Source organism: Lathamus discolor, chromosome 15 (assembly GCF_037157495.1).
Source record: "Lathamus discolor isolate bLatDis1 chromosome 15, bLatDis1.hap1, whole genome shotgun sequence".
NCBI lineage: Eukaryota > Metazoa > Chordata > Aves > Psittaciformes > Psittacidae > Lathamus > Lathamus discolor.
The window spans coordinates 7,340,956-7,366,762 of NC_088898.1; the positions used below are offsets into that span (position 1 = coordinate 7,340,956).

The window sequence follows — 25,807 nt, forward strand, 5'->3', positions numbered from 1 at the left end:
CCTGAGAGTTGTGAGTTCAAAGATGTGCCCTTTAGGAGATGCAATGGCCAGACCCAGAGCTAAGCTACCTTCCTGCTGCACGTAGGGCTCAGGAAGGTCAGCCAGCCTGGAGATTTTGAGGGAGGACCTGGATGTTCGCACAGTGCAGGGTGTCTGGCTCTGCACCTATGGTTACACAGACTGAAAAACATCACTAATTTATAAACCAGTATCCACATGGACCCAGCAGGTATCTGCATCTGTGTTTGGAGTATATATACAGGTACATCATAGTACATATATTATCACATAGAACATATGTTACCACAGTGGCTTAGGTTTCCATTTTTCTTACCTGGAGGCAGGTTCCCTATCCCTTACATAAGGAGGGCTGTGTGGTGATGCAGCTTCCCTGAAAGGGATGGAGGGGATCCTGTGTTGGGCCGGGATCTCCCAAGTGACTGCACTTCTTTGCACTTTGTATCCTTCTGTTCCTGCCTCCAGTGTGGCTGATGCACGAGCGGCCTGGGAAAGGAGTAAATCAGAGTATAGGAGGGGAAGATGCTAACAGCTCTGCAGTGTTCTGGTGGGAAACAGGAGTTTGTTCCCTGGAAAACCGTCCTAGGCAGAAATTTGAACATTTGAGTGGAAAAAAAAAAAATGCATCACTTTGAAAAGTTTGTGAAAATTAAAATTCCAGAGGCGTATCCTCTTGGACACTGTGACAGTATATGTCAGTATTGCAACATGGCACTATTTCAACAAGGTAAAATCCTTCTGTGCTATTCTAAAGATTCTGACATTAAACAGGAAATAGTGCTTATTAGGTAGTTACATCAAATGTGGTAATAGAATATTAAGATTTGCATTACAATTAATACTAAAGCCTTTGCCAAGATGAGCAGAGCAGTAATGACAACACAACACAGTCCAGCTTTTCAGTGAAACAAAACGAGGAAGTAGAAAAGAAATACATTTAGACCTTTCGCTGTCAAAAGTGCTTTTGGAGTCAACATGCTCTCACCAAATGCTTCAATGAAACTGCATTTTCAACAGAGAACTCTTCTGTTTCAAATAGCTCCAATTTAGAGCTGGGGAAATTTACCTCTTTTAATGCAGGAAGCCTTTTATATACAGTCCAAAGGCAAACATCACTCTCTAATAGTTTTTCTAGGTGAATTAAGGACACGTCCCCTTGTGAGACACTTCATATTCCACCTGTAGTTATCTAAGGCAAACTTACATCAAATCTGTGCTGCTCTTAATTTTTAAAGGGGAACTTCATGCTATACATGCTGGCAGAATTCTTCCTTCTGATCAATGTTACCTTAACACTTGTCACCAGCACACCTACCTTCTGCATCTCTTATCAGCTCCTGAGGCTGCTGTGGGGGATGAGCCCATTCCTTATACACCCTGGCTTGTGCTGAGGTGTTCATCCCATGAAAATGGTCCCAGTATGTCAGTCTGCAAGGTTGCCCCCCTTCTTGGCTGCTGACACGAGGCTCCTTTATCAGTAGCCTTAACAGAGGTTTCTTCCACAAAGAAATTCCTGGCTGGAATATCTCTGAGTCATATGTGCAGTTTTAAAGTTAGGGCTTTTGCTTTGGAGTATGCACACTTGTGTTTGGATGAGGAGCTGGATTTGTGTGTCACTAGTTCCTGGTCTAAGCACACATTTGAATATATGCTGCTTGTTAAATGCTACAATTAGCTGCCTGGGTTCCAGCAGAGCTGCTTACCTGATTAAAGTTCAGTATTTATATATAAGTGTTCTTTTGAATTGGTGCTAAGTGTATGCAGGGATGATTGCCTTTTAAATCTGAGATTATTTCTTAAAGAGAAGATCCTGGAAATGCTTCTTTAGAAACCACGAGTTTTATGGGCAAAAAGAGAGCATCCACATGAGGCAGTATGCAGCGCAGGATGAGCCTGTGCCATCTTTTGGATGTTACTGGGTATTTGTGTTTCTGCATGTGCTGACATACGCAGTCATTGACCACTGCAATGGGCAGTGCTTCCCCTGAAACTTTAGTTGCCTTTTTTCACCCCCATTCACTCCAAGAAAGAAACAATTAACTCTAAAGCCAGTTTCATTTGTAATTGGGACCAAACAGCTTGTCAGTTTAAAATTCAAAGAGCAAATAGAGTGAGTGGAAGAACCTGTGACCATTCGGGTTTCATATTCAAAGGCTGAGGCCAGGGCAGGTTGTACCTCTGTGAACCAGAGAGTGGAAAGATTTATTCATGGGATGTGGACCGTTGATAAACAGGATCAATGCACATCAAGGAGTCCAGGCTCCTCTCATGTGAGCTTGCAAGCTCAGTGACTACAGCAGCCTTCAGGCTCTCCAAACCCCTTTTGTAGATCTCCATTCTCCAGCAGCACTTCATTTTCTTTCCATGCTGAAGGAAAGTTCCTGGAGCTTGGCAGGTGGGACCATCCCTATCATCAGTGTGAAGGTGTGAAAAGGGACCATCTCTGTGCTGTGGTTGCTTCAGATCAATCCCTAAAAGAGATTGAACTTCAGTACTTCCTGAAGACCACAGGAGGAAAGCTGAGCTTTTTGCTGAGAAACATCTCAGGAAAGCCCAAATGACCTCAAAATGCTGATCTTATTTGACAAGTTTTGAGGTGTTTGCAGGGATGCTGTGGACTAGAGTTCAGGCCTTGGCATGCTTCCTCCTTTTCACCCACCACAGAAAAGGGAGCAGGATCTATGCACACATGATGCTTCCAAACTCTGGGCTTGAAACCTCTGTGTAAGTGTCACAAATGTCTTCTCCTGCAGAAGGTTGTTCTGTGTTCATTCTGCTTGGTGGCTGCCACCATGCCATGCTCTGCTGCAGATTAGGTCAGGCAAATGGGGCAGTTGCTGCCACCAGGCATGGTACTGCCATGTGCCTCCTGCTATTGCCATGCGCCCTGGAAATAGCAGGAGCGGAGAGGAAGCAGAGGTCCCTGTGCCTCCAACAGCCTCCTGATCCCCCCTGAGCTCGGTCTTCCAAAGGCTCCTTGTCAAGGCTGAGGTGTCTGTGGAACCAAAACAAAAGGGTAATGGGAGTCCCAAGGGCAGAGCCCACTGCTTTCCTCTTGCTTGGGGTGACCATGACCCATCACAGAGATGGGTCTGAACTCCTGAAAGTAGTCACAGCCCCTTTTGCCCTTCCTGTACACTCTCATCCTCTGAATTATTGTCTTATTTTCATTCCACTCCAATGAGCTGTCAGCAACAGATACAATAATTCAGCACAATAGAAACACCAACAGATGGGTAATTGACCCGCGTGCCTTCATTACACTGGAGTTCAGTGCTGCTGCTCAAGCCATAAATTCCTATATCTGCTCTTCCAAAATCCCTGCGCCTTTTATGAGGAAGGCAACTGGTCCAGGCTTCCTGTGAATGCTCTCTCAGAGTTATTGTCATCTCTGCCTCATGCACCAGAGACGCTGACTGAGTCTGACAAACAGGACTCACCAGGTAGAAGAAAACAGCTGTGGATCCTCAGGGATATCTGTAGGGAGCCTGGAGACAGGGACTGGAAAAGGACAGGCTGGAAAAACAAGCACACTGCACACAGGGCAAACACTCAAACTGTTATCATGTCCTCTGGTACCTGAGCAAGCATCCACCTACACTAGTGCCTGCATAGATGGATGGATACACAAACACTCAGATGGAGAAAGAGATACGGGGATAGAGCTCTCCACTAATGTAAATCTTCAGAACACCACTGAAATCACTGGCACTAAATCCATTTGCACTTTTATAGGATTTGGCAAGTAGCCTTCCTAGCAGGGAATAAGCTGAAAAGACTCAGGTACCCAGCTCCTGTACTTATACTGTGGGAGCTGGGCACTTAACTCTGCAAGGGCCTTTTCTAAATCCCTCCTTGTATTATTTCCCTTTCTTCTGTTTTCTTTCTCCTTCAGTGAGTAGTTTCCTTGTTTCTGTGGTACAAAACCTGTTTTGTCTCTCTCAAAACAGGTCAGAACAGCATAATGTTGTTCATCACTTCTGAACTAGCATTTTGTTGCAAAGTATAAAAACCTCACACCTGGGAATAAAGGTGGCTTTGCATTCAGCTGTTTTGTACTATACTGGGAGCCAGGACTGGGATGAAGAGGGTACACTGGGCGCTGAGGAGAGAAGAGTTACTTGTCACCCTTCTCTCACAGAGCAAATGGGCTCTACTCTTACCTAAGTCACTCCTTGCACTGGAGACATGCAATTTGTACACTGAATTCCTTACCTGTGACAGCTTCAAGAGAAATATCCCAGCAGCTTTTAATTCCTCAGCCCCACTTTCACAAGCTGTTAATGAAACACGTTTTGAAAGCAGAACAGGTACCTGAAGTGACTTTTTTTTCTTCTTCCCACATCCCCACCTCTTGTTTCTATGCCAGGTCTCCAGATCATCTTCCCTCAGTATTTACAGGAGAAGTTTGTCCAGTCTGCCTTGAGCTACATCATGTGCAATGGCGAAGGGGAGTACATCTGCCGGAACAGCCAGTGCGGCTGCCAGTGCGCAGAGGAGTTCCCGCAGTGCAACTGCCCAATCACTGACATCCAGATCATGGAGTACACGTTAGCAAACATGGGCAAGACCTGGACAGAAGCCTACAAAGATCTGGAGAATTCAGGTAATCGAGCAAAACTCATTTTCTGATTGATTTGTTTCAAGCAAATCATGTCAGATTATAACAGCTCAGGATCTTTTCTTCTCTCAATATAATGCTCCAGTTTGGACAAAAGAGTAGAGGATATAAACCCCAAAAATGTGATGTTAGTCTTGAGGGATTGCCTTTTTTCTCTATTACACATACAGGTAAAACCACACACCACGCACAATTCTATGTGTAAGCGGATATTCTCCGTGGAAGAATTTGTTTGATTAAAAATCTGATTTTTCATACCAAGCCACCTCAGAATCCCTCTTTAATAGTTCTACAGAGAAACTTCCACAATATGAATGATGCAGAAATTGCTTTTCAGATTTGCATGAATGATTTATTCTGCTTTGGTGAAAGGCAATTCAGAGAGAGAGAGCACAGGCCAGATGACACCTCATTTGAGATAGAGAGGAGAAAGGAAAATTACTTCTCTCTCCTACAGTGCCAGTGTCCTCTGATGTGAACGTTTCTTCTCCCTCCATTTTCTCCCAGTGTGTCCTTGGGGCGTCAGAGAAGTTTGTTCCATGTCGATGCTGGTAACACCATTGTAGGTGTGTTGTAACAGTTGGGCAGTATGCATCCTCAAGGGCTTGAGAAGCAACCATACCAATGCAATTATAGCCTTTTCCTTAGCAAGTGGTCTCCTTATCTTGAAGCCACATGGGCACTAAGCGGAACTTAATCGAGAACTGATCCCTGTGCTAGCTCACATTTCTTAGTGTTAGCCAGCTACTTTCCAACCCATTTTCTTTAATGATTATGGTCATAACTGTCCAGGTCTCCATGTTAGGAAAAAAAGCTATGAGGAAGGGACCGTCTAGCTCCATTCACTTCTTCTTCAGAAGTCTCCCAGCAGCAATTTCTTTCTTCATGTTGAAGGTCACCACAATCCCTTTAATGGTTGAAATGAAGTGGCCTATGATGCTTCCTAAATGGGCTGTTGAGGACTGCTTCATGCTTGGATATGTGAACTTGGATGGTGTGCCTGCTGTTGTACAGATTCTTATGTCCAGCTCATGCTGTCAACTTGGTGTTCGTCTGAGCAAAGTTGGAGTAGTAGTTAATGACGTGAGGCTGACTACTGTCTTGACAAGTTCCACCTCTACACTACGGGGGTCCACAAGGCTGGGGCAGTTCCAGAAGCGGGTCACTAGTGGAAGAGGTCAGGGGTTTTCTGGGAGGTTCGTGGGTGGAGTAGGTACCCAAGAGCAAACCAGAAACAACGCTTTCAGAAGCATCTGCCTGCTCAGTACTACACAAATTAGGATTCCTGGCAGTAGCTGCCAGCGCAGCTCTGCCACTAGTTATGTGTTACTAGTCCTGGCACAGGGTCTCCATGCAAGATGCTCAAGAGCCACACATGGCCACCACTCATCGAACCACTTTACACTCCCAGGGGATCTAACCCAGACACTTAGAAGGGGAGAGCCCTATGACGAGAGAAGAATTACAGTCCCACAGTGATTGTTTTACTGTTACATTCTGTACTTGTTGCACTCGATCTAAGCAAAGACTTGGATCTAAACAAAGATAATTATATTCAGTCTCTCTCCCCTTGAGATTTCAACAGGGGAAGGTGTTTTCCATTTGCCATGTTAAAGTGACACATTGCAGGGCAATTCTCTGCTGTGCTGTAGCCATATTCCATCCAGGGCTGGAGGCTTTTCAGGGCTAGATGGAGTGATTATGTTTAAAGCTGCTGCATCTCCTTCATCACTTTGTTGCATCATGCGTGAACTTATCCTTGGAGATGAAAGTGGCTACCACAAAAGACTCTAGTATTAGTATTTTGCTGCTTTTGTTTTAATAAATATTCCCAATAACTAGAGGATTTTCTTCATTATGAAGAGCAGACAAGAAATCTCTAATGACATCTGAAGGCTTTTCCAATAAAGTGGGCTGAAAGGCACATGAATGCTCTGAAAACAAATACCATTTGTGCAGGAAGCTGCAGATAGCCTGAAAGATCTGTATTCTGTTTCTGATCTGTGTTGGATTCCTCTGTCAATTTGCAAGAATCGTGCAGGGCAAATAAGAGGTGCTGTGATTTGGGATGGTATCTTCAAAGTCAAGGAGGCTGCAGTGAACTGATGCTGCTTTAAATCAGCTCAGGAGCTCTCAGTCCTGTGCTTCATTGATCATGTGTAAATGGAGAAAAACAACACTGCCTTATTCTTGACATTTTAGTATGGCTGGCCAAAAATTTCTGCATCAGGGCTGTGATTCTTGGTTTTAAAACAGCCTTTTGATTAAAAGTCAGGGTTTGGTTTTGGGGTTTTTTGCAGTATTATTGCTTTCTGATGGAAAAGTGATTCTTATTTTAACTGAGAAGTTAAGCAGTGGAGAAACTAAAGTTTCACTTTTGAAAGAGATATTTGATGTGGCCGTTTCCCTGTGATGCTCTCCAGAGGCTGGACCCTCTGCCCTGTACCATCTGTGATGCTGAGTCATTGCCATGGGACTGCCTGCAGGGACAGGGTGACTCAGCACAAGGAGATGCCATGGGATTATGGGAGATGTAGTCCTGACTATCATCGACACTTTCTGAGCAGATAACTAGAACAAACCTAAACGCAAACAGATGGATTAATTAATTGGGAAGTCTCAGGGTTGAGAATGAACTATTCCCAGAAAGACACAAGACTTAGCACCATGCAGCCATAGTCTTGCCATAGCTCCAGAGAGAGTTCTAGAGACATGAAGAAACTATTCATTTTGGAAAGTATTTTCCTTTTTTCACTCCCCTCTTTATAAAACCAACCCCATCCAGCTTTTCTTCTGCCAGCTTTCTTTGCTCATCTGTTTTCCCCCCAGCGTTGCACTGCAGTATCAAAATGTGCACACTGCACTGAAATTTCTCCCTTACCCGTCTCTATGAAAAATGTAGCACATTCATCATCAGAGGAAAAAAGAGCTTGGTCTTTTGCACAAACAGGCTTTTGAGGAAATTGATTTATAAGGGGCGGGAAGCAACTGCAAGACTTTTACTGCTGAAATGTACCGGGAGTAATCAGCATGGTCAACAGAAGCAATTATACATGATGATAGTTTCAGAAGACCACTGAAGAGGAGAGAATCATTTTTCGGGAGGAGAAGGGCATTGAAAGCAGCATTGCAAAGAGAGTGAAAACCTGGAGATGATTAAAAACAAAGTATCTCTCCATTATCTTGGGGAAAGAAAGGAGACAAGCAGATGTCCCATGGATCTTGATAGTGCAATGATGGTGATTAGCTTTATTAGGTGCTCAGTTTCTCCATGTGATGAATATGATGAACATCCATTTAACATCTATGTAATGATGGTACTAACACAGAGATATTCTTTGTTAGGCAGTTAAGCATGAACTACAAGTTACTGAATAATAGGAAATCTGTTAGACAAATATCCACAAGCTTTGTATGATAGACTGTAAATTGTCTAGTCTGATTTTCTTCAAAAATTCTATGGATTGTTCCTCTTTATTGAAAAGATATCAGCCTTTTCAAGCTTTCATTTTCTGGCTATTGTCCTCTCTTCTGAAAATGGGATGAAGAAGTTTTATTAGGAAAGGAAGAAAAATGGTGTAGATAACTTACATCTTGTTGGATGCTTTATAGCAGGGCTGTAGTCCAACCTCCTTATAGGAGTAAGACTACCACCAGCACTGCTAGATCAGGTCAGCCATGGTTCTGTGTAACAGCCTAAAGTGTTCTTCAACATCTCTGAGCAGCACATTCCAGTGCTGCATTACCTCCAAGCGAAGAAGTTGTTCAATAAATCATTTGAAGTGCTCAATCTGCAAGCTATTGCTTCTTGTTATATCAACTGTCTCTAGTAAGAAGAGTTTCTCTCCTTCATATGTGTAAGTACCTTTTAAGCAGTTGTAAGCTGTAATTAGGTTGCCCCTTGGCCTCTTTACCAGATTTAACAAGCGCAGCTTCTTCTGCCTGACCTTGTAGGACTTGCGGCCCTTGACCACCACAGTAGTCCTTTGCTGTGGCCTCCCCGTTTCTCAACACCCATCTCTAATTGGGTGGCCCTAAAGCTGGCACAGAAATGCAGATGCAGCCTTAGCAATACCAAGAAGAGGGGAATATTAACTTCTGCAGCCTACTGGTTTTAGCCCAGTATACAGTTTGTGTTGCTTCCAGTGAGAACATAGTGTTAACCCACCTTTAGCATGGTGCCAGCCATAACCCCCAGGACCTTTCTAGCAGCTCTTATTCAGCTGGTTGTTTCCAAGCCTGTACTGGTGCATGGGATTTTTCTCTCCTGGTTCAAAACTGCACTTACCTTTATTGCATTTCATGGGGGATTTGTTGGTCCATTCATCACATTTCTCCAGTTTTCTTTGTGTCAAACACAGCTTTCTGGTGTCAAAAATTTGGTTACTTTCTGATGAGGAAGTTGGAACTGTCTGGTTTTTCTATATAAGGATGCTCCAACATGATAATGAGTCTAAGCAAACACTACTTCTCAGTTACGAAGGGGTGGTCATGAGCAGAACGAACATCTCTGTATACTGTTTTGTAAAGAAAAAACCTCAAACAAACCCAACATAATGTGTCAGGGTTTTTTTAATTATCAAACAAAAGCAAATAAAACTAAAGCGATCACAAACCAACATTTAACAACACATATTTGGATCAATTAGTTTTTTCCCTTTGGCTAAAATTGACACATTTAGTTTTGACCTTAGCCCTGCAAATTGCTTGATTTTATTTTTATTGTTACAGAAAACAACTCATTTAACTTCAAATGAAGTAAATGAGTAAAGAAGAATCAAATGCTCTTTTTGAAAGATGAGAAGCAGGACATTGGAACACAATCCAAACCCTTCCTCTGGGGACTTCTATAAAGCCCTTTTTTCCTCTTATTTTAACACAAAATGATTTGACTTCAGCAACAAACATCATTTTAGGAGCAGCTAAAACACAATTTAAATGAGAACTCTTTAACTGACAATGATTACAACTCCCTGCTTTTTGCTCATAACCCCTAAACTATGATCCCATGCCCCAGGGAATTTATTCTCCTTTTTTCTTCCCCATGCATTAAATGAACTGTTTCACTCTAATACTCTCTGGGTTTCGGTTCTCATGTAGGAGCAGCAGCAGCCATGGAATTAGTGGGATTGCTGGGGAAGAATGTCAGACCAGTGAGCTAAACATAGAATGGCTTGGATTGGAAGGAACCTTAAAGCTTATCCAGTTCCAACCCCTGCCATGGGCAGGAACACCTTCCACTGGAGCAGCTTGCTCCAAGCCCCATCCAACCTGGCCTTGAGCACTGCCAGGGATGGGGCAGCCACAGCTTCTCTGGGCACCCTGTGCAACACCTCAGCATCCGCAGAGGGAAGAGCTTCTGCCTAATGTCTCTTAATCTCCCCTCTGTCAGTCTAAAGTCATTCTGTTAATGAAAACCTTTGAAGCTTTGTTACAGTTCAGAAACCTATGTATTTCTCTGTGTTTTTGTGTGTTCCAGATGAGTTTAAATCCTTCATGAAAAGGCTACCTAGCAACCACTTCCTGACCATTGGGAGCATCCACCAGCACTGGGGGAATGACTGGGATCTGCAGAACCGCTACAAGCTGCTGCAGAGCTCCCTGGAAGCCCAGCGCCAGAAGATCCAGCGCACTGCCCGCAAACTCTTTGGCCTCAGTGTCCGGTGTCGGCACAATCCTAACCACCAGCTGCCTAGAGAAAGGTATCTTCACCCTTCATTGGGGATGGGTGTCGTGTGAGGGGTGATTGGTGGACCCAAGCCTGTGCCTTGACCTAAACCCAACAGCCTAAGTATTTGGGTATAGGATGTGCTAACATGGAGGTGTGAGGGGAAATGGTAAAGACTGGGAGTGTGTTGAAACCTCTGGACATGTAAGTAACCTTTATCACACACCTAGACATATTCACATCCCTTCTGTGTGGTCTTAGCTACCCAGATAAAGAGCACCCACTTATTTTGTGGTGTTCTGCAGGAATATTACAAGGCTAACAACAGACAGCCAAGCAGACTAAGCTGCTTTTTAAGCGGTTTTGCCTCATGTACTACAGCCAAGCTTTAAGCCTCCATTTGCTGCTGAGATAGACAGACAGAGCACAAGATGTTTCAGCCCATTCTGGAGTTGTGCTCCTCAGTGAGTACAGCCAGAGTGAAAGAGAAACTTTAGTTTCATCTGGAATAAATCACATCTCTTCTACAAAGCGCAGAGTGAACCTACAAATCTGTACTGATCAGAAGCCTACCAATCTCAGTAGATTACAGCTACAGCAACTATTGATTGATATTGATTGCTTGATTAGGTATTGATATCTAATAGTGGCCTTCTGGGGCTCATTTCAGCCCTGACCTACAGCTCAGTTTAAGTTTGCTTTCAGTCATTTTTTGGAGACTTATATCAGTAGATTTTAATAAACATATCTTGATGTTTCTTTCTACACTGTCTGAAGTAACACTGAAAATCTTGGAATAAAGGAGTCCAAGTGCCTTTTCTTTCATGTTTCTCTTGACAGGATTAGGCCAACTAATATTGGGTGGGGTGGGGGGAAACGACTCTTTTTTCATCTCATTCATTACCTAAATTCAAGAGAAAATTAAGTTATTGACTGCTGTCCCCTGTTATCATCCAGCTCCCCGGCCACCAAACACACTGAGCTTTCATTTCATCACTGCACAGCTTAGGAAACTCTTCCAGGGTTTAACATCTCTTTAATTACCAAGAAATCTCATGTTTCTGGGCAAAGACTCCATAGACTTACTAGGGATGAGGAGAAATATCTATTAAGTTTAAGAAATTAGGGGAAAAAAGCCTTTGGAAAACTTCCTAAAATAGGCCCATTCCTGCCAGCTGGCTGAGCTGCTAGAACCAAGCCAAGTGGTGGAGGAATCACAAGCACATCCAGGCATGATTCTGAGTTGTACCACAACAACAACAAAGCAAAGCAGCAGTAAGCAAATATCCAGCCAACCATGGTGCTGCAAAGCATTCAGCTAAATACATCTTTAGCATTTCTCTTCTATTTTAAAGAGTCAGCCACGCAGAAAGGCAGCCTCCATCTAATACTGCAAAATCTGGGGGAAGGAGGATGAAGTGGCTGATGGCAGCTGGGTTTTTAACTGACTGATGTGCTTGATTTGTTTAAGTCAACACCAGCAGGCATATTATCATTTCCTTTCTTATTTGTCATGCTGCATTTGTAGCAAGGCAGGGGAGCAGCTCAGTAGATATGTAGCAGAAGAGGTATACGTTTCACTGTGCCTTTCACTAAAGCCTGGAAATACTCTAATTTCCTAATTGTTACTGTACAGAACGACAGATGCTTATCAAGCATGCCAATGGCTTTGAAAGGATGGAAAGGTTCTATTTAGAGCAAGCCTCTCTCTTTTATAGTAACCTTGTGTTAGATATTCAAAAGCAATGGAAAAAAGAAATACAATTACTGTTGATGGTCCTCAGGGAAAGGAGGAGGTGGTGATCCCAAGAGAAAGAGTAGGGATTTTGGCAATTAGGCTGATTCTCCATGACCTTTTGCAATAGCGAGGAAGGCTATAAAAAGACGTATTTATAATGGCTATATATACGAATATATGTTTTTTAATATATATACACATAAATATTACCGCTTCTGCTTAAAAACCACGTCTTTGCAGGCAAGTTTGTTAGTCTGAAAAAGGAAGCGCCCCTCAGCTGTTAAAACATCAATGTTGAATGAGTACCTATGGCTGTATTATGGATGTAAAATATAAATAACATCCAAAGAAAGGGGGGTTGCTACATGTTCTGGGCTCCAGCCAGATTGTCATTAGTTAAGAATACATCTTGCAGCTGCTGAGAGTAAAAATAGCTTTTTTTTTACTTCACTGTGCCACACTGAAAGCCCAGAAGTACCTCCACAGCAGCTAGTGCTGGTTGGAAAGAGGAAGGTGAGTTTGCAAAGAACTTGTTAGATCCCTACCTTTTACTCTTGCAACTAAAAAACTAGAATCTGGCCTTCTGGCTCCAGTTTCTGGTTGTTTTTTTGTGTGGGTTTTTGTTTGTTTCAGTTCTGGTTTTGTTTTGCTATGGTTTGTTTTTCTAATGAGCTCAGACACCATCTACAACAAAGCGGTAGCTTTGTCTCAAGGGACACCCATCAGCTTCTTCCCCTCTCCAGAACTGATTCATCCTGAAGTCAGGAGGAAATAGAATTGTTCATCACCTTTCAGTATAACCTGACCTCTGCTTCTGATCCGAAAGCCCAACACTGGCCTGCAAAGCATGTTTTTTTTTGGCACAACACACAGGTTTTAAATGGTGAAACAGCTCTTTGTGGTTACCTGGCCCCCCATTCCCACCATTGACAGGGGGCTTCCCTGTGAGGGTGCTGAGGCACTGGCACAGGGTGCCCAGAGAAGCTGTGGCTGCCCCATCCCTGGCAGTGCTCAAGGCCAGGTTGGATGGGGCTTGGAGCAACCTAGTGGAAGGTGTGCCTGCCCATGGCAGGGCATTGGGACTGGAGGAGCTTTAAGGTCCTTTCCAATCCAAACCATTCTATGTGATATTTGCATGTCTCCAGTGAGCACCAACAAGAAGACACCACAAAATATCTCTCAGTCACCACTTTCCCCGGATGTAGTACTTTTTCATTTTAGTTTTGGAATGCAAGATATTAAAGCTGAATGTGAAATTGCTTGACAGTGACCTTTGAAGACTTAGTTTCCCTTTTTTCACTTTCACATTCTCTGGTACTTTACACTTTGAACTAGCAGAGGTAGCAAATATTAGGCAAAATAACATTTGCAATGATATGAAGAGGGAGAAAGATAAACCGATGACATTTTAATGAAAGAGAAAATAATTAAAATGAAAACCAATGACTTCTCTGCTGCTGACTTTTAGCTTTTAAAGTAGCTCTTTCCAGCTTCCTTCTGCCCTGACATCCCTTGGTTATATTCACATGAGGCTGAGCCATCACAGGGAGGTGTCTTAGGAAATTTACCTCCTGTCAGCTCAAGGGCTGTGACTGTGTCTCCGTATATTCTTATCCTGCCCCAGTTACAAGACAAAATGGGATAATTTATACCACTTTTCCTCTCTCTCATTTTCTCACACTTCCCATTGTCATGTTTGTAGCCGATGCCCAGCTCTGCCCTGGATGCTGCTTTTTCATTTAATTACATCCTTTATTGCTGCCATCAGCAGATGGTTGGTAGGCTCTTTTTTTTTTGTCCTACTTGTGTCTTTGCTGAGTGCTAAGACGTATATACCCAGCAGAAAGCCCCTCAGCCCTCTTTCTCCTGATCTCCTCCCATCCTTCCTCCACAAAGTGGACCTGGGAAAGGGGAAAATAACTGGTTTCGATTGCAAAATACCAGCTGAGATTCCCCTGTTAGTGTAAGAGAGGGGTGGAACGATAGAGTTTGGGATTTTTCCCCACAGACAGACAGGATATGGTCAGCTGACTCCAATTTTTATTGTGCCCCCTGAGGTCCTCGTCCCGTGAACTCAATGGTGTTAGCAACACGTAAAACCTGTGTAAAGCGTCGAGCCAGCACTGCGCAAATATGCCGGGAATCCTGTGCAAGAGGAAATCAGGAGAGCTGAGTTCACTCGCGCAGAGCTGGAATTGGGATCTGCGCATGGTAGTTGTTCAGCCTGTGGTGTCATTTGCATATGCAGCTGTATGAGGCTGTTGGCAGCTGTATAAAAGTGGTGGCAGCACATGCACACAGACACACCTCTGACAATACCTCATCAAACCCGCCCCAGAAACCACCCTTAGGCCTATGAGCAGCCATTGCTACCTCATCTGGAAACCTAATCCCCCCGAAAGCAACACATGTGGCCACGGGGAGAGCTATGGATATGAGGGAAATATTGCCCTTACCTTACAGGCAGGGCTAGGGATGCTAAGAGAGTACCTGATGGAGCTGGACACTTACCACCTCTCTGCCACCAGCTCTCTGGCTCAGCTCTTCATTTTCTTTGTGCTCCTGGCCTCCTTCTCTTAGTATAATTTATGCTGGGAGTGGAAGCTAGGGATGAAGTCTGGGGCTGCAGGAGATATTCCCTTCAAAGCAATCTCTGATTTTCATCATTGTCATCAAGCCCAACCATGCTTGCCACTACCAACAACCTTGTGCTTCCCTTCAGCAGTTCCCCGAACCCAGTGACCTCAAGCAGCCTGTGTATATTGGAGGGTTGCTTTGGTTTTAGTTCATTCTCCTCTTGCTTATGATTCTCTATCTCCAGGCTTAGATTGCTTAGAAGTAAAGAAAGAAGCTTTCAAGGAGGTGCATGGAGGAATTGAGGTGGGTTCACAGCACCTTAGGGAGATTGAAAGGTGGAATCAGGGTGCCTTGCTAAACTCAAGTGCATTTGGCACTCTCCAAACAGGAACTGTGAGGCTTCACATACGGTAAAAAATATTTGTATTGCTGGAAAAGGGAGCAAAAATTCACTGATGAGCAGAAGGCAGAGTCCAGCCCCCAGGGGATGGTTTGGAGAGTGCTTGTTGCTGTCAGCAAAGTGTTTTGCAGCCACACTGTGCTGTGCTGTGCTGTCTCTCCCTGCTGAAGCAGAGCTGTCCTAGAGACCAGGAGGAGCCAGGTGCACTTCTAGGGACCAAGACTGTTGCCATCTCCCTCTGCAGCAGATATTTATAGGGGTCACTTCCTGGCTACCAAGCTCCCTAGCCAACCTGGTTTTTAACCTTAGCAGGAGAGCTCCTGTTAGCTGTGGATAGGGAAAAAGACCCAGGCAGCCCTGTATCACAGGAGGAAGGTGAAAGTTGACTCTTCCCACATTCAAGGCTTCACAATTTTCCTGCTAATTCACTGCCTTTTTCCTCACTAATTATTTTCGTTTCACTCAGTTTCTTCCTGCTTCTTTTCATTCCTGCCTGTCCTGTCTTTCAGTTGTTGCTGCTGTTTCAGTTTCTTCCTTTCTCCATGCCTATTCCTCCTGCCTGTGGCATTTCTCTCTCATTTTTCCTTCTAGCTGTTTCCCCCACCACCACCCTTTCTGCTTCTGCTGCTTGACTACTTCTTTCCTTCCAGTGCTTTCCTCTGCTTCCACTCTCATCCCTTCACTCGCTCCCTCCCCCTAATCATCTTGCTGTTCTTTGCTGCTGTATCATTTAATGCCTTCTTTGATACAGCCTACAGCTTAATGATTATTCGGAGGTCAGGCGATGCAGGTGCCATGAATTTCTCTAATCCAGCTCTGAGAGCCTCTGTCCGTAATCACTCCTCCCGTTCTACAGGGACTGAATCCTAATTTGTCATTAGTCAGTCCTCTCACTGCAGCACTACCAAGAACTTCTTGCCCAGAGGAGACAATGAAGTATTCATTAGCTGGGGGGTGGTGGAGGAAAGGGAGGGAGAGGGTGGCTGAACAAGGCCTTCAGCTGAAGGCTGCTGAGAAAGGAGTCCCTGTGCTGAGTTTTCCCCGGGGCAGTGGGAAGGGCAAAGAAGGGGCCACAAGGCAACATTGCAAGGGACTTATACAATGGCAAACCTGGGTTACAGTGTCATTCAACAGGAGTCACTCCAGGGCTGCAGGGTGGGAAGGGAGAGTGCTGATAGAGCAGTCTGGGGAGTGATGAGGCCTGAGGGTGGGCAAGTATAGCTGCTTTACAGAGAAGAGGTGGTTAATTAAAAGCAGACTTTTAAAAGAGGCTGTTTTATCAGCTTTGTCTCTATGCATCCTAACTTCCACCCTCTTTTCTGCTATTTCTGAGCTCTGCACCGTAAGCAGAGGTTACCATTGGCTTTGCCTCATCCCATTATGTTGGAGAATGCAGGAATTGCCAGTGCCATGGAGGGGAATGTTCTCCTGCTAACCTAGGAGTTGTGCTGACCTGTGATGTCTGATAGCACCTCAGCCTCTGGCATGGCTTTATCAGCTCTATTCCCATGTCTGAACTTTGTCACTGTAGAACTGATGAGATCCTTGGCAGGAGACTGTGCCAGTCTCAGCTCCTAGAGCAGCATGAAGAGAGAGACTTCAGTTGATCAATTCTAACTTCCAGCTATTTCTTATAGGGTTTGTGAACTCCACCAAGGAATTAAACAGCAGATGAATGATTAAATCTAGAAATAGAGACACAGCAGGGCATCGATGTTCCTAGAGCTCTGCTTCAGATGAATCCCTGAAAACACTGTGGTTCTAGTAAGATGCCAATAACACTCTATGAAACTCTACCATGCTAATGGCTTTCTTCTTCCGACTTGCAGGACAATACAGGAATGGCTTACACGGGTCCAGTCTCTGCTGTACTGCAACGAGAATGGGTTCTGGGGGACCTTCCTGGAAAGCCAACGGAGCTGCGTTTGCCATGGTGGCACCAGCCTGTGCCAGCGTCCCATCCCTTGCATCATCGGAGGCAACAACAGCTGTGCTATGTGCAGCCTTGCCAACATCTCTCTCTGTGGCTCATGCAACAAGGGCTATAAGCTTTACCGGGGTCGCTGCGAGCCTCAGAATGTAGACTCGGAGCGGAGTGAGCAGTTCATCAGCTTTGAGACAGACTTGGACTTCCAAGACCTAGAGCTGAAGTACCTGCTGCAGAAAATGGACTCTCGCCTGTATGTGCACACCACTTTCATCAGCAACGAGATCCGCCTGGACACCTTCTTCGACCCCAGGTGGCGCAAACGCATGTCCCTCACCTTGAAGAGCAACAAGAACCGGATGGACTTCATCCACATGGTGATCGGGATCTCCATGCGAATCTGCCAGATGCGCAACAGCAGCCTGGACCCTATGTTCTTTGTCTATGTCAACCCATTCAGCGGGAGTCACTCCGAGGGTTGGAACATGCCCTTTGGGGAGTATGGCTACCCACGCTGGGAGAAAATCCGCCTCCAAAACAGCCAGTGCTACAACTGGACCCTGCTACTGGGCAACCGGTGGAAAACCTTTTTTGAGACTGTCCACATCTACCTACGCAGCCGGACTCGGCTGCCTTCTCTACTGCGTAATGAGACTGGCCAAGGGCCTGTGGACCTTTCTGACCCCACCAAGCGCCAGTTCTACATCAAGATCTCAGATGTGCAGGTGTATGGCTACAGCCTGCGTTTTAACGCCGACCTACTGCGCAGTGCTGTGCAGCAGGTCAACCAGTCCTACACGCAAGGCGGGCAGTTCTATTCTTCCTCCTCTGTCATGCTCTTGCTGCTGGATATTCGGGACCGAATCAATAGACTGGCACCTCCTGTGGCCCCAGGGAAGCCCCAGCTGGATCTGTTCTCTTGTATGCTCAAGCACCGCCTGAAACTCACCAACAGCGAGATCATCCGCGTGAACCATGCTCTAGACCTGTACAACACTGAGATCCTCAAACAGTCGGACCAGATGACAGCCAAACTCTGCTAACCCGGACTTTTCCATGGACATGTTGGTGATTGATCCTTTTGCTGTAAAAAAAAAAAAAAAAAGTACAATAAAAGAGAGAAAAAAGAAATAAAAAGAGGAAAAACTAAAAAGGCAGAAAAGTGGGGGGAAAGTAATGGGGAAACCCGAGATTTGTAAAATGTAATTAATATACAAAAGAGAAAAGAAAAGAGGAAATTCTTCATTTGTTGAAAAACTAAACCCGTTCTAGCAGCTGTATAAAACTGTGAGGCATGTTTGTTATTTCTATAATCCGTCATAAAAGGGGAACACCTTACTCTCTCTTGACCTTGGGGGTGTTGCTTGCTACTCCTTAGGGGCAGCAGAGTAAATAAAGGGAGGAGCAGAGGGAGGGGTAATCTTCTGTAACGAACTGTAAAGTTTTCTGCTATGCAGGTGCCAAGACAAAGAGACAAAACCAATCAAAGCAAAGAATCAAACAAGAGTTATATGTAAATGTAAAAGAGCTACCATTATTCCTATAGTGGGAGTAAATGGTTTAAGATAAAAGATATTTCTTCTGTTGAGATTTATGCCAGCTTTATGTGGAGTTATTCACACAGCCTGTGCTGAGCTTTGTTGAAGGACAGAAGGTGATGGCAGTCCTATGAGAGGAATACTAATGCCTCATTGGTGAGAGGACATGTAAGAGGTGGAGGGTGGGTGCAGCTCTCAGGTGGCTTCACTTTGGGATTTCCACCTTGGAAGCCTTTTCACCAGAGGCGGTGTCTCAGCACTTGCTGAAGAATGGGATCTGGTCCCTTTGGTTACTTCGGTTCATGTCTTGCATCAGATGCTGCTGCCTTCAGTGATGTCAGAGCTTAACCCCTGGAGGACCAGCACCTGTAAATCTTCAGGTGCTCATCTTTAAGGTATTTCAACAGAGTCCCTAAACCAGAGAAAGCCAAAATCCTATGCTGTTTTGATAAACCTAAAGGCAAACAAACATTTGTTTTTTGCCTCAGGTTCTGGGTTTTACAGTAAAACTGGGAAACCTTTTCACCACAAACACCAAAGCACCAGAAAACACAAGTTTCCAAGGAAACTTAGAGGCATTAAAAGATGTACATGCCCATTTTTTGTTTGGGGAAGGGAAAATCCCTTTTACTTTCTTATGTTTCCATGGCTGTGAATGAAATCCTTGTGTCACTTACACTTTCTTTGTCTAAAAATGTAAGTCCAGAAAACAGATGAGAAAATCTTATTAAGATACCTGGAAAAGCAGTAAAAAGGAGGGGTGGGAGGGAAAAGCACAATAACCAAACAGACCATGAATTTTCAAGGATAAAGCCAAATTAAAGAGAGTTATCAAAAAGAACAACTAAAATAACTAAAAGGTGGGTAAAATGTTGTGGAGTGTGTGCTTGTGTGTGTTTGGATTTAAAACAAATAATACACCAAATGGAATGTTTGAATGTAGGACCATCTGAGCTGGGTAATGAAGCCTGAACACAGTTGGAGGTGAGTAGTAGGGTGTTTCTCTGAATCTTACTCTGGCAGTGTTCAAGGCCAGGTTGGCCAGAGCCTTGGGCGACATGGGCTAGTGTGAGGTGTCCCTGCCCATGGCAGGGGGATTGGAACTTGATCTTCAAGTCCTTTCCAACCCTAACTATTCTATGATTCTATGATCCTAGGGAAAACCACGCCTGAGCAGGATGGATAGTCCTGATCCATAGTCCAAAACTCAGATCTGGCTTAAGACTTAACATGTTGATTCAATGAAGATCGAAAGAGTCTTGTAGAAACTTCGACCTTCTTTCTTTGAAGTCTTTGGCTCCAGTTCTGAGAATAGCATCAGAAAGATGGAAAGAGCTAAATGCATTGTGGTGTTATTTGTGTGACAGCAGGGATTTAGACAATTAAGTTTGGCTTCAGGTTTAGTTTAATTTGTGTGGTTTCAGTTGATGTTCATTTAAGTTTCCTGAGAAGGTATTGGATACCTTGAGGAAAATACACATTCACCGAAATCTTCTGCTGAACCAGCAATGGGGGCATGAAAGAAACTATCTGGATAGGCTGTAAGAAAGCAAAAAGGAATCCTAGCCACATAAGCACACATTAGTCCTTGTCTGTCTGCCAAAAGGTGGTGAAATGCATGCATCTGTTATAACAAAAATATTTCTAGGGACATCTACTGATTGCCATCAGTAGCAACTTTGTGTTTTCCCTAACTTGCATTGTGATCTTTCTCTTTCTAAGAGTCAGTCTATGAAAGAGGTTGCACTTTTCCCAGCTTGTTTTTTTGATTGGTTTTCCTTTGGTTGGTCTTTGCTTTGTGCAGTAGAGGTTGTGCTTCCCCACCATTCAAAGAGGTTCCTTTATAGTTGTGCCATTCCTGTGTCAGATTTCTGATGAGAGAAAATTCACCAGCAATAGTATGCATGGAACTTAGTTTTAAGCAAATAGTAGAGACTGTTCATGGGAAATGAATGTCAGATTTGTAATTATGAGTGGAAATAATGTTCTTGACAGCTACATCTATCCAAGCAGGGAATAGAAATGTACTGTTTAATTTACATGTATGACCCGAAGAGCTGACACTGAAAAGAACTATAGTTATTGCTCTGAAAATACTGAATACCGCTTATGAGCAACCTATAGCCTAAGATGCATTCTGAATTCAATGAGATTCCTTCACGGCTGGGAACAGTGACCGTGCTAACACAAAGTGAAATTAATTTGATCAATTGCTTTCCTATGAGATAAGTATACAGCTCCCGTGACTGGAAGCCAAAGAAGTTGCAATTAAATCTCAGATCTCGTGGGTAACTAGCAATACATTAGCTAAATCTTGCCCCATATCTGTGGGAATGTTAGGGATCAAATCAATTGCTCTCATATATCGTTACTGATGCTTTGGGATGATCAGCCCCCAGTATTACTGGGCTTCAGAAAGGAGGCAATACAATAAAACATAAACAAGACATTGGGTGCCAACAGCACATTAAGCCCTTCCCCAGGTAAAGGGACAGTCCGTGAAAGCCAGATCCAGACTCAGACCCCAAAGTTTGTTTTAGGTTATCTGTGCAGGCAATAGAAGATGTGGAGGCATCTGGCATATTTCTTTATTACAGAAAGCTGAGATCCCGCTGGAGAGGACGCACCAGTGCTATAGTGGTGTTAATGGGCTTAAAAGGAAATTATATCTAAGTCCTCCATTTGGTCAGAAAAAGATGGTTTACAGCCAGCCAGTGACTAGAATGGAGCATAATTAATAGAGGAGAATTAAGTGGAGCTCAGAGAATCCTTTCGCCAATAAACTTAGATACACTAAACTGCATGATCAGTAGGTATTGTTATAGAGTTTAATGATAAAAGGGACATTTGTACTTTGAAATATGAGTAACCGTTCTCTGACTGGTACAAGACTGAAATTCAGCTTCCTCCTTCTGTACAAGGAGTTAGGGACTAATCTATAAGATTGTCCAGTTCAGCTCATACAAGAAGGTACTTGCCACTTGCTGTAAATAAATTAAGGACCGCAGGAAAGCGGGAGCTTCCAAGTAACCCAGAATAAAAAAGAAAAGCTAGATGCCAGCTGTCCCAAAGTCAAAGCATGGCAAAAAGCAGCAGGTAAAGCAGAATCTACCTGCTTCTTCCCTTCAAAAGCAGAAGACTTCTGGGATCCGTTTCTTCAAGTCATATGAGAGAATGCACTGGGTGCTTACTAAGAAAAGTGCTTTTTTTTAAGTCATTCAAATTTAGACTTAGCAGCCATGTGGCAGAAAGCAAAAGACGTCAGCGAGTCTTATTAATATGCTGATGCCACAGCTTCAGAAGTGTGCAGAATGTCCATTTGGATCAGGGCTAAGAGCACAGCATGAAGTTGCCATGGAAACATGGGGAGGTAATTAATTAGCTATCACATGATGACCTTAGGAAGAATCTGGACCTCAGCAGCTTTGCCCTCTTTAGAGGCAAAGGGCTCAGCCCCAGCGACCCCCAGTCAGACCCAGAGACCCCTCCACAGCTCCAAGAGCAACCATATCCTGGAGCGGAAGTGTCTTCTTGGAGGCACAAGAAATGGATGGACAAGTAACAAGGAGGGGGTGATGACGGCAGAAGGCAGGAAAGTAAAGGATGGAGCCACTTTTCCTTCTTATTTCTCCCTTCCTGGGATGCCTGTTTGCTCTTGCATGAAGGAACACAAGAGATCTGTTGCTTTTTGGGCTGATTGGACTTATGCCAGTAACCTCAAAGAAATCAAGATGGACCAAAAGGCCCAGAATAACTCTGTTAATGATTTAGCATCCTCTTGGGCAGGCTGCACCTGGGATTGGTGAATGCCAATGCTCCCTGGTTCCATCCTGCTCCCCAGAGCTATCTCTGGCCATGCTAAACCTGTCTTCAAAGGGAAACATGGGCAAGTGTGAGACACTTATTGGCTACTTGCCCAAGCCTCCCTTCAGCACAAGAATCTTGTAAGCAAGCTATGATGGACTTCAGCTGCCATGTACGGAATGTTCTTTTTAGCTTTTTAGCCCACTTACTAAAACATCACTCAGGAGGACATTCAGCAGATGGCATCTCCTGTGCCAGGGTGTTGCAAGATCCCTAGTCTGGCTGCTCAGCTCCCAGTGTTGAAGGAGAAATGCTGGGTGGCAATCCAAACCATGTGATGTTGTCTCCAGCTAAAGCACATTCCTTGGTAAATATACCCTGGTGCTTGTTGAAAGAAAAAAGATAGCACAAGGATTAGGTGCTGCAGTTCCTTGTCTGAAAGCAGGGACAGAGGTGGGTGGTCAGTGGGGTGTGTGTTAGGGGAGAGGCAGAAGGGAGATAGATGAGACAAGGCATAAGGAAGTCATAAGGGAGACATTTCCGTGTTCTTTCTACCCCGGGATGTTTGAAATGATACATTGGATCTGCTGGGTCCAGTCAGATTCTAGATCTTCTTGTTCAAGATGCTTTTTGTAATCCACATATCAATGAACATCCTTTCACATTTCCTTTGCAACTTTTTCCAATAATCTTTTCGCCATAGTCTAGAACTGCTTCTCTTAATGTCACCAGGATTATTATCCTTCTGTAAATTAAATAAATATGGAAAACAGTGAGGACTAAAAAGCTATATGAAAACCTGATTGGAAATTTCAGTTCTTCCTCCTGAATTTTCAACTGGCAAGAGATGGGTGCTTTGTATAAATACATTCTTCAACCAAAAACAACTTTCCTTTCGTGTCACAAGAAAAAAAAACCACCACATGGTACCAGTCTGTGCCCTTTGGATATGCAAAACAAACCTTCTCACATACAAGACTGGCCATATGAATCCTGATCACAAGAAACCAGTGAGCACTGGTATCAGCTCTGCAGCTTCTTAGATAAATACTGACAAATATACCACCGGCCACTATGGTAAGTGAGGGTCTCACCATAGGAGTATCATAGAATAGTCTTTCCAGTCTGAGCTGGATTAAGTTTAGCAGGACACATGAGATGGGACGTAGCTAGCTAAACATCTTAAATGAGCTTAGTGTTACTAAAGACATCTACAAAGTGGTCCCAGACACACCATTTTGTATCCCCATCTTTAGTGTTTATCTGCACAGCAGTGTAATCAATGGGTAACTCCTGCTGGCCTCCAATACTTGCAATACTTGCAAGAAGGAAGTGTGACCTTGTGTAGAGACCTAGAAAAAACCAGGCCATGGGTCCTTCCCCTGGAGAACTACAAAAGGTATTGCTAGAAAGAAATAACCATGGCTGGAAAACCTGTGGAGGAGTGAAATCTGGTTAAGTGACCCTGGACAGACATAGGAAGGCACAAAAGAAATTGCATTACTGACCTTACTGCTCAGGGAGGACCCCTTTCACTCCCCAAGCCCATCCCATCTCTCATCATCCCCTCCTTTCAGTTTTGGCTCAATAATGAACAAAACCAGCCCATGAGCTATTATATATAACACACATCACGTAAATGCAGCTTAAAATAATATTTTAATGCCACAGAAAAAGTCAACCAAAATGAACCGAACAAAGCAGCAAAATGAAATGGGAAAAGCACAAGACTCACTCTGTTTATTAGGGATGCTTTTGCCAGTGACAAATTGCTGCGAGTTGCTGTAGTTTTTTACAGCACAACAGCTTCCAGTAGAAAATGTCCAACTGAATTATTTCAACTAAAATTTGAAGGGAGGCCTAAAAAAAAGAGAGGTTTTAAAGTCAAGCTTTTCTGCTTGAAACACATGGGATGGATACTACTTTTTAGACTATCCCTGTTTTATAATAATACTGTCAGTCATGTTGCCTAGAACATAGATTTGTTTAAATAGGAAAGAAAAACTTAACTGGGATGATTTTCCAAAGTGCTCACAGATCACCTTGAACAGGGTTTACCAAGGGGAGCTAAAGGTCAGGAGTTCTCAAAGATGCTGCCAGGAGCAGAGGGAAGAGCACCTGGATAATGGTATGATTTTAACTTACTAACTTGATTTATTAATAGATGTGTATTAATCTTTATTTTATTATAGTTCTGATTAATTATATTATTATTATAATATTTATAATTATTGATTTAATTATCAATCAATATATTTATATTGTGACGTCTCATTTACAATCCAATTTTCATTGTGTTTGGTCCTGGGTATACATAACAAATAATATAAGCTTGTCACTTAAATGGATATAATCATTTTAGGGGTAGCCTGATATTTGTAGGTGAGAAAGGGAAGCCCAAAAAGGGCAAATACTGCCTTGCTATGGCAGAACGTGCATAGAGCTGGGACCAGAGTTTGTTTTGAGTTTGTATTTAAACTGACCATTGTATGAAGAGAAGGAGAGACAACAGGGCAGGAATGGTTATTCCAGGTATGCTTTTATTTCCACTAACAAACATATTCTGACATCTGAGTGTCCCACTCTCATGTGTATTAATAGTGACCTTTAGAAAGACACAAAATGACATGCTACTGCAATGTGGATTTTGTTTCAGACTTGTGACATCCCAAATGCTTAGGTCATGCCTCAGAGAACTGGCTTTGTCTGATTTGGTGCAAACAGAAGCCTCGCTACAGTCCGCTGGGGTCAGGCTTCTTGACAGCATGCAGCATCTCCCTCTGAGTTGGGCTGTGGTATAGTTTAGAACTGAATCTTGTTCTGCAGTGTGATGACAGGATTATATTATACAAATGTCATGCATCTAACTGCTGAGATCTGGATTCCAAACTTCCTTAAGACATTTAAACTCAGAGTTCTTTTAAGAATCATGCCAGGATGAGAAAGCAAAATGTGGATATTGGCTGGGTTGGATTTAAGGCACTACTTCTGATCTTGCTGTGTCTTATAAGCAACATAATGAAGGGAGTTCACTCCTGACTTACTTGAAGATACTCGGTAACTCTCTCCATACTTTCAGTCTCTCTTGATATGAAAATTAAATCGTGTTCATTGCTCAAAATCAACTCTGGTTGAAGACTAATGCAAAAAAGACTCAGCCTAAGGAAGGAGCTTGCTAAGGGAATGTAGATAAGAAACCCTTGTGAGTTGCTTTGAAAGTCAATAGACCTGGGTTTAAAAGGATTAGTGAAGGGCTCAGTCCTGCAAGGTGCAGAGCATGATGGATTGCAGCACTGAGTGTTTGCATGTATGCAGGCAGATGCACGAAAGTCAAAGGGACTGTTCAAAACCATAGCAGTTAAGATCATGCTCATATAATTTTCTGGCTCGAGTTCAGAGTTCTCAGTAACTGGAAATGTGTGTCAAGCTCTGGGGGGATCCCATATCTCAGGGCTGGAAAGGCCCAGGAATCCCAAGGTCAAAACCCAACTTACCAGCCTGAATCGCTTTTTAAAA

At 43.6% G+C, this 25,807-nt stretch overlaps 1 protein-coding gene across 3 annotated transcripts in view; it reads left to right on the forward strand.

The window, feature by feature from the left end:
- The window catches only part of BRINP1 (BMP/retinoic acid inducible neural specific 1), a 106,893-nt gene extending 88,386 nt beyond the window's left edge, over positions 1-18,507 (forward strand). For all 3 annotated transcript variants that reach the window (XM_065695724.1, XM_065695725.1, XM_065695726.1), the window contains 3 exons: positions 4,388-4,624; positions 10,119-10,341; positions 16,852-18,507. In XM_065695724.1, the coding sequence (XP_065551796.1) occupies positions 4,388-4,624; positions 10,119-10,341; positions 16,852-17,992 (1,601 nt within the window). In that variant the 3' untranslated portion in view covers positions 17,993-18,507. The remainder of the gene's footprint in view (positions 1-4,387; positions 4,625-10,118; positions 10,342-16,851) is intronic.
- The last annotated feature ends 7,300 nt before the right edge of the window (positions 18,508-25,807 follow it).